The sequence below is a fragment of the Pinus tabuliformis genome, chromosome 1_2, assembly GCF_031772625.1.
Source record: "Pinus tabuliformis cultivar Carrire ecotype Pingquan chromosome 1_2, CPIR1, whole genome shotgun sequence".
Lineage (NCBI taxonomy): Eukaryota > Viridiplantae > Streptophyta > Pinopsida > Pinales > Pinaceae > Pinus > Pinus tabuliformis.
Window position 1 is genome coordinate 881,053,454 of NC_142298.1, and position 9,763 is coordinate 881,063,216.

The window sequence follows — 9,763 nt, forward strand, 5'->3', positions numbered from 1 at the left end:
AGTTTAGTTAAGAGGAAGGTGGATCCAAGTCTTCAAGAGTTGCGATTAGTGACTCCTGAAATATCACATCGCAATAGTGATGTGGCGTATGGTAAAGGCCCCACCCTTGAAACCTTGCGACATGTGACTGCTCATATATCACGTTGGAGCAATTGAGTGGGAGACATAAGGCTTTAAGCCGAGAGAAATAGCGATTGTCGATATGTGACGCGATCGATGCAATATATCACATCGATACTTTAAAAAAGGGGAAACATTACATCGGTGACTTGCGAGTTGCGATTTAATCTAGACCATTAGCTCATTTAGATCATGATCTCTGGTGAATCACGAACCTTTCTATTTATAAAGGGGAAAAACATTGTTTTGGCCTTTTTTCCAAAGGCATTCCAGTAATAAAGGAAAAGGAAGAATTGTAAAGAAAGGGTGAACCGCGGGGTGATTGTTGAGATTTCTGAAGCCATTGCTTCTTCCTACGCCAACTTATCAAGTTAAGAGAAATCAATAATTATCTACTAACCACTTGATTTCTCAACAGGTGGTGGAGGCAGTCTACTAGAGGCGGAAACTATGAGAATCACCTCTTACCATACACATGCCCTTTCTTTCCCTATCCCCCATTATCATTATTAAATTATACAATGTATTTCGTAGGTTGAATACATGTTGACTCTCTTATCCCACTCCATGATTCATCGAATCATTCCTATGTCTTACTTCAAAAGGTTATGGGATCAATTGCAAAGTCCAGACCAATCTATCCAAAATTGATCAAGGTTCCATACTACAAAATATAAGATAACATCAATTACACTGAAGCATGACTAGAAAAGAATTGACTCGCAGGGAAGGATATGCAACCAAAAGATGATAAATGAGATTAACAATAATTTTCACCTTAACCTACAATAATAATGTTCACCTTAACCTTGAGAAAAATCATGCTAATCTTAATAACAAATAGCATATTTCCTTTTCCAAAAAAATAATGGATGGCATATTAGGATGTTACCATAACAACTTTATTTAGATTCTTTAGGAATGCATGAGAACACCTTCATTAAATAAGACATTAAATAGTTAGTTAATAGTAATTCATTATAAATAAAGTCTTCTTTGTAGGATTTCATTATAAGTGGGCTCATTATGCCCATAGCCATTTCTATTTCTGAACTCGACTTCCATACTTCTCATTTAATTATCAATAATTATTAAGTGGATGGTAGAGTTTTGAACTCCATGGAACACCCTCGAATACTTTCAGCACTAATAAGAGATAGAGGGTTTATATTTATCTCAAATGTAGTTATGCCCTTTTTTCTTTTCAAATTAATTTAAAAAAATGCCATGTCCACAAGTGTTAGATTTGGTTTCCATTGAGTTTTTATTTATGATATTGAACCATTATTACTTATTATTATTTTACTATGTTTTTCTTGTTGCACAATTTCTTAAATGTATTTATATTTAACTTATATATTAATTTTTTTTATAATAAATAATAATAATGATAATAATTTAAAATAAAGTTAAATTATTTTTCTGATTATTTTAAATATTGGCAAGTGAGATGTATTATGAGGTAAATGTATTGATGCATATGGATTGATTCCTATCGATATTTATCGATCATTTATTTTATAACACAATGCTAATAGGTAGTTAAGAACTGTGATTGTATTTGGGGAACTACTCTTGGAGGTTTCCCCTTGAAGAGGAAAGTGAACTGAAATCTCTATTTTTTATTTAGATAAGTCTTTCTTAAGTTTTATATCTCTTCCAACTTATGTTATTGTATTTCTCACTATATTTTATGTGGTTCCTATGAAGTTCTACTATCAAGTACAATAGACCTAAGAGAAACCAAAGGGAAAGTCAAAAAAGTTCCACTATGCATAATCAATGAGAAAGTATCAATTCTTTATAGCAATCAATCATCTAATAGATAAAAGTGTAGTGGAAGCAATTTGGCCCCAGTGAAGCTATGCAAGAGGTAAGGGGATGACCTGTAGGAGGCATACCTAGTCTTTTTCAAATATGAGGTTGTAAAAAAGGTGATGTTTACTCCATGTTGGAGAGCAACATAATATTAGATTTTTGACTCTTTTTTTTGTATTAGATCAACTTACATATAACACGAAAATAAGTGGTCATAATGATGAAATTCAACCCATATGAGATTCAATAAAATGACTCTATGAGTAATTGATCTAAATATGTTGTATGGACTCTTAGTGCAGATATCAAGGCCAAGGAGTACCTAATGAATTTCTTGGCATATGATTCAAGTGTATATCGTTTCTATATAATTTGGGGTAGATGTTTCCTAACTTGTACGTTGTATTATGTTCTTTATTCAAATCTGATGCACCATCTTTGACTTAGAATTGTATCATTAAATGCATGTGGAAGTTGGTAAGGATGTCTACAAAGCATGGAGGAGGTGTATAATTAGTATGGGGAAGTGTAAAAGACACCATTGTCATGGAAATTCATTTCTCCTCCATATTAAGGCAAACACTTCACGTTCTAAAGACAATAATCTTATTTCTTAGATTGGTTTCCAGATTAATCACATAACCAATCTTTTTGGTCAATGTTTTGAAACAACCACTATGGTTCATCATTGTCGTGAGGATGAATCGTAGTACTTGGTTCAAAACATCAGCCAAAATGAGTGATTATGTGATTAATCTGGGAGTCAATCTCAAGAACAAGATGGATCACATAAACCTAAAATCATAAACCATAACTTTATGTTTTAAATTAATATAAGAACTTGAAAATGATGAAAGCTATATAGGAGAGAGTAATTTTGGGACATGGGAAGAGAGGTAAATGGTTGCAAATTAGTATAAAATTGTTGTTAGACTCTAGCTTAAAACCCTCCCTCTAATTATTAATTATGGTTAATTATTTGTTATTCATTGCCTTAGACTCAAGGTATTTTTCCTAATCTAAAAGACATAAAATAATGGCTTCTTTTTACCTAAACTAAAGGTATTATAAGGGAAAATATTATCATGCAACTATCCTATGTTTCTCTCGGTCCCCTAGGTACCTAGGGAAAACCAACTGAAATTCCTTCACTATCCCCTTTTGTACGTTATCTCCTTTATGAATTGCAAATCCACAACAATATTAGGTATTGGGTTATGAGGATTTTGGTCGGATTGGTGTTGAATAGGCCTAACGGGAATGGACCCAATGCGGAGATAGAGTGTTCGCACAAAGGTGGGAAGTGCTAGGGTTAATCAGGTCGTGACCCATGAGTGGCTTGCTTCCTTTTTGTGATGCTAGGCCCGATGGTGTGGTAAGGTAGAACAGAGAGTGAGGATATTGTCGGGGTTCAAAACCCCTGATAGTCTTACATGAAGAAAACATGGGGATTGATTGATGACGAGGTATAATGGAAGAGGGAGGTTCGTGTGAGGCCACGAACTCTAAACTCCTTCACGGTGGTGGCCACATATTCAAATTTTCCATATGCTGTGATCGGAATCCCGCGGGCTACTAGTTCTCATTTTCCGCGAACTACGGTCACAACCTCGTAGACTGCGAGCTCTAACTCTCCATGAACCCAAGATTAGGATATCTTCTCATTGTTTACCGAACTTCAAAATGGTTTGAACTTTGAACCCCAAGTTTATAATTCTAGCAATTGACGATGGGTGCAAGGCATGCTCCAGTGGTGGTGGGGGATTATAAACTAACGTGCAAAGAGGGGTGAAAAAAGGCCAAATTTCCTTTTGTGAATAAATGAAAACTGCCCAAACTCTGAATTTTGACCGAGCTTCTTACTAGCCTAACTCCAAATTCTGGAGAATTCCAAAATTCTAGAACCCTAATCTCTCCATTGGCTTTGACGCTAATTCAGGTAACAACCATGCTCCATTCAAATTCTTCAATGCATGGACTTGAACCCACAATTCCACAAGGCCATCGCTTAACTCCAAATTTCTCGATAAAAGTATAAAAATACTCCCTAATTGAAGCATGGGGACTCCCTTGGTCTGCAATTTGAAAATACATTCGATTAAAAAACTGCAAATTTCTCGATAAAAGTATAAAAATACTCCCTAATTGAATCATGGGGACTCCCTTGGTCTGCAATTTGAAAATACATTCGATTAAAAAACTGCAGATACTTCTACTAACTTAGGGCATGATTCTATCATATCATAGATTAGTAATCGTAGAGTACTAACACAACTCAAATAGGAAATTTAACATAAAGAGGGCGCATAGGCAAAAGCTCAATATATCGTATAACTCAGAATAGGATGTAATTACACATGATTACATTATTTTCTAAGAGTCTCTTCTACTCCTCCCTGAGCTTACCTTTAAGCTACATAGTTTTTCCAACTACACATACATGCATAGCCTCCTATTTGCTATAAGACATTAGTCTATCCTTTCTCATTCTTACATTGCTATATGGCCCAGAGTGTTAGCTCACCAAAACTTCATAACAACATAGATTCTTTCTAAACACATGTATTTACATGAAAATTTAACTATTAATTCTATACAAAATTTTCACAATATTTTCATAGGGCAATCTAATCCCCTACATGACTTGCTTGGGCATGGGAAAAATGATTTCTTAGGGATTGATGCTCTCAAATCATACCCAAAAGATAGAAATTTTTTATGATATCCTAGTCAGATGGCTTGAAATTGACTCTAGTCCTTATGGATCCCAAATTTCATGTTATAGCTATTCATTCATCCATTCATGGATCCCAAATTTCATGTTATAGCTATTCATTCATCCATTCATGTTGTTGTCCTTGTCCTTCCTAGATCCCATGTTTATTTTGTAGCTAGCTTCCTCTTGTTTCATTGATGCAGTCTCTTGCAATCAACATTATTTTGCAACTAGATGGTTCCTCATTTCTTTTGTACCATTTCTTAAGTATCCCCTTCAACAACATTCACAATTCTTCTAGCTCATCACATTGTTGAACCAAACTATTTATTTGTAGCGGTACTTTCACAAATCTAGGGAAAATTTTAAGGATGAAAATTTATCTTAAAGTTTAGAAACCTTGGCAAATTTTACTATTCCCTAATATGCAAACTATATAATGTTTGAAAATATTTATTTGAAAATATTGAAAATTTTAATGTACTTTCACAAATCCAGTGAAAATTTGGAGGATCGAAATTTATCTTAAAGTTTAGAAACCTTGGCAAATTTTACTATTCCCTAATATGCAAACTATATAATCTTTGAAAATATTCAAAATTTTAATGATTTTAAGTAATCTCTATTAGCTATTTTTGAAGTCAAATATTTTTATCGAGTAAAATTTGAGCGAACCATTTTTAAGAAAAATGGAAATTACATAATCTTTTTCTTTAAAAGAGGATGGAAAATTAAGCCATGTGCAAATATCAACCCTAAAATTTTCAGTACAATCATGACTTTAATTGCCACTTCTTTACTTCCATAACCATCGTACTTCCATCTTCATCATTAAGCGTTTTAAAGATACCCTTGATAGCCTTACTCGTGGTTGTTTTATGAAAGACATACTCCGTTGTTTTGCACATGAATGGAGGTTATTACAACAATATTCTTGTTCATTAATTGCTTGTTTTTTTTCTATTGTTGTCCTCTACCTGACCTACAATTTCATTATTTGCAGGTTGTTAGTAATGTTTCAAAACAATGTTTATATCTCTATTTTGATGTTGTTCATTTTCATGAGACAAACTTGTCTCATCTCCTCTTTACCACACGTGTTTCCCTTTCCCTTTGCTTGTGCATTTTCTATCCCAAAGTTTTTATATCATAAAAACTAAGATATTTAGATGTTTCAAGCATTTTTGCCTCTTCCTGGATTCATTCTTCATGCAATGTTCTTCAAATTTCACATTGTTCATTCAGTCCTGTCTGAATTGCAAATTCCTTTTCATAATGTATTAACATTTTTTACAAATGTCATGCCTTCTCCTTTATGAGGTTGTCCTCATCTTTTATTCTTTGTATAACATCTTTTAATGGTTTTTTTCGTCTTCCCATAGTTATCCTCGCAAATCGACTTTGTTCTATTTACTACCATGACTACCTTTATTAATTTCTTGCACGATCCCCTTTGACTGCTCACACGAAACACACTTTTTCCATGCACGACTTCCAATGCTCAATTGAATATAGTGAAATTTAAAACAACATGAACATCACTTCTCATAGCACCCTCAATGTCTCCTCTAATAATGCTGTACGGAGAGCATAAGTTGAAATTATTACGAATTATAAAACACTAATGCAGTCAAATCAAAGAAATTTAGAACCATTACAAAAGCATGTATTTGATAAACATCCCGGGGTCATGTAAACACTTAATCTGCTTTATCCGGCGCAGCCATGACACTGCTATCCACTAGATGACAGCGAGAAATAGAAAGTACTGACAAGCTTTTCATAAAGCTCTCCAATAATTAAGGAGGATGTCACTGAAGTGTTAGATAGCGAGGTGTAGATTCCATTAACGTACCACTCAAGCACAGAGGTATTTTTCAATAATTGTTTCGTTAATGGATTCACGCACCGCAATTTACAAACATATCATGTGTACACGACTCTCCAAAATGTGCACATGTCTGTATGCGCAAGCGGTGAAATGAGAGACTGAGAGTGCCAGAAAAAGTAATTACATCAATGTTTCTCTGTGACACGTCTGTCCAACACAAGGTTTACTTTCGAGAAGAATCAAATGCCCGATGAAAACATTCGGTCAGTCAATATCATCTAGAATTTTCATCTACAATTCTCAGCGAAAAATATGGCAACGAATACGGCAATGAACATGGCTGCTCATGTGATGGAGCAACAGATCCGTAAGGCAGCTATCACTGTATTAAATAGACTTGGAGCTGAACAACGGAACATTGCTCACCTATCCACTTCACTCGAGGGTGAAAGACACATGCAATGTTCGGGCCTGAGGAAATTATATAGTCCTTTGGCTGTTAATATTGTGAATGCACGAAGTCTTACTAGGATAATGGAGGGAAATTTGTGGATTTCTGGTTTAGTGGCTTCAGCTGTACTTGTTGTTACAATAATCACGGAAGTTATAAGATTTGTATGGTGGAAGCCTCTGAAAATACAGAGGCATTTTGAATCACAGGGCATAGGAGGCCCTCCGTATAAGCTATTTCTTGGAAATGCCACAGAGATGGTGAAAATGGCGCATCAAGCGAGTTTCCAGACTATGGGATTTTCTCACGATATTCTAGCTCGAGTTCTGCCATTCTACCATCAATGGAGGAAGTCCTACGGTGAAGTACTGCTGCTCAATATATTGTCGATTTTATTATATTTTCGAAGTTTGAAATTATGGTTGGAAGTGTCATCTTGACTGGACCTCTATTGATTTTTTTTTTTTAATAGGTAGCACTTTTCTGGTCTGGTTTGGCCCTACTGCAAGACTAACTATTGCAGAGCCCGAGCTAATCAAGGAGATATTCTCATTCAAGCATGATGATTATGAAAAAACAGAGCCTCATCCTATTGTGAAGAAATTGGAAGGTGATGGACTCCCAAATTTGAAAGGCGAGAAGTGGACGCAACACAGAAGAATCATAAATCCTGCGTTTTCCTCAGAGAATTTGAGAGTAATATATTCAAATAAGCTTTCTTCACAGAGAACTTGAGAATAATATATTTAAATTGGTTTTTCTTAAATATGATCAGAAGATATACAGTTCTTCTTAAACTTTTTAAATGCATATAATCCTCTATATTTCAATTTTGGTATGGTTGTTTGTGTACTCAACAGGCATTGATTCCTGTGATTACCTGGAGTACCACGAATATGCTAAATAAATGGAAATGTTCCATTGAAGCAGGCGTGACTGAGATAGACATTTGTGAAGAGTTTGAGAATTTTAGTGCAGATGTCATTGCAAAAGCAGGTTTTGGCACCAACTACGAGGAAGGAAGATGCATATTTCGTATGCAGTCTGAGCAGTTAGTCTTTGCTGTAGAAGCCTTAAGAAATTTTTCTGTTGCGTGTTTTTGGAGGTCAGATATTCCTTTGTGGATAGTGAATTTTTCATATTCCATGCTTATATCAAATATTGTTTCTTTACGGTATTTATCACACGCAAATCTTTTGCCACTACTAGAAAATTTCAGTACACTATATTCTAAATACATTTTCATTTATGTATGATTGGGTTCCTTTTGGAGACTTTTGTTTGAGAAAGTGGAAGCCAACGTTTAGGTCTAGACCCTATCATGCTTTTCTTTAAATTTTGATGTTGTACAATCAGGGCATAATGTATAGTTAATTAAGTGGTTGTCTAACTATGAAGAGAAAGCTCCAATATGTCTCAGGTTTTTTCCTACGCAAAAAAGCCTGCATCAATGGAAACTCGCCAGGGAACTCAGATGGTCCTTGATAAAGCTAATCAAGAGGCGAGAAAAGGATACGGGCGGTACGAGATCCGTTTCAAGTGATTTGCTAGGGCTTATGTTAGCCAAAGCAAACACTAACGCAGCAGACCATGCTAATACTAGTGCGTGTGCTCTAGGAATTGGAGATATAATAGAGGAATGCAAGACCTTCTTCTTTGCTGGCAAGCAGACCACTTCAAATATGTTAACATGGACAGTAGTCCTTCTGGCCATCCATCGAGACTGGCAGCAAATGGCTCGGAAGCAAGTGCTAGACGTGTGCGGGAACGATGATCCAGACAGAAATACCTTGAACAAACTCAGAATTGTAAGATCAACATGTTTCTTTCTAATTGGGTGATAGACTTATGAGGAAAGAGAACTTGTTTTCGATTTGATTTCTGGTTTCTTTTGCAGGTGGACATGATTGTGAAGGAGTCTCTGAGACTATATCCGCCTTTAGTAGCTCTTGTCAGACGGACAAAGAAGGAAGTCAATCTTGGGAGTCTTAATCTTCCACAAGGCATGGAGCTACTGATACCAATCTTGGCCATTCACCATGACCAAACTTTGTGGGGAGATGATGTGAACGAATTCAATCCTGGAAGATTTTGTATGGGAGTTGCAGGGGCCGCAAAACATCCATTGGCATTTATTCCGTTTGGTGTTGGGCCGAGGGCTTGCATAGGGCGAAATTTCAGTGTGATTGAAGCCAAGCTTGTTTTGTCAATGATTTTACAGCGTTTCTCTTTCGAGATTTCCCCTTCGTACAGACATGCGCCCACTGTTCCCATGATGCTGTACCCTCAGCATGGAGCTCAGATCATCCTGCGTCCGTTGCCTAGTTCAACGTGAGATTTTTCTTCTTCGTCATCTGCAACTTATATGTCATAATTCATTAGTAGCTATGTCGATATCATAATTCATGAGTAGCCATGTCGCGTCTTTTATTGGGGTTCTAGCCTAAGACAGATCCACGACTCTCCTACCTTCATATGTGTGACAGTAATGCCCTACTAATATGTATAATCCATAATGACCTTACCGTTGCGGCCATTGTTTACGAGATTCGGCCGCTGATAATTTAGTTCCTGGACAAGTCCACATCAATGTATCAATGTAATGTATTGGAAGAGTTCACATCAATGTATCAATGTAATGTTTGGAAGATACATGTCCTCTTGCTCTATTCTAGCCTATAACATTATTTAATTTTATCTAATCGTATCGAATTATTAGGGGGTGGTGCCATCATGTATGGAAATTCGTTTACTTCGTTTACCCTTTGAAGGGCATCCGAGGACGGCAACGGAAATACATGGTTATTAACTTCTGCAAAAATAAAAA

The 9,763-nt window shown here is 35.8% G+C and overlaps 1 protein-coding gene across 1 annotated transcript; it reads left to right on the plus strand.

Annotated features, from left to right (window-relative positions):
- Positions 1 to 6,924: 6,924 nt before the first annotated feature.
- LOC149208775 (cytochrome P450 734A1-like) lies at positions 6,925 to 9,551 on the plus strand. Its single transcript, XM_089394143.1, has 5 exons — positions 6,925 to 7,296; positions 7,409 to 7,632; positions 7,797 to 8,041; positions 8,357 to 8,744; positions 8,834 to 9,551. Exons 1-5 carry the CDS (start codon positions 6,942 to 6,944, stop codon positions 9,269 to 9,271), a joined length of 1,650 nt encoding a protein of 549 aa, XP_089250269.1. The 5' UTR covers positions 6,925 to 6,941; the 3' UTR covers positions 9,272 to 9,551.
- Positions 9,552 to 9,763: the final 212 nt, after the last annotated feature.

Bases quoted from the DNA above. Each gene is read 5' to 3' on its own strand.
- LOC149208775 (XM_089394143.1), top strand. From the start codon at position 6,942: ATGCAATGTTCGGGCCTGAGGAAATTATATAGTCCTTTGGCTGTTAAT. The intron at 7,297-7,408 runs GTGAAGTACTGC...TTTTTTTAATAG, and splicing joins TCAATGGAGGAAGTCCTACG to GTAGCACTTTTCTGGTCTGG. The intron at 7,633-7,796 runs GTAATATATTCA...TGTACTCAACAG, and splicing joins TTTCCTCAGAGAATTTGAGA to GCATTGATTCCTGTGATTAC.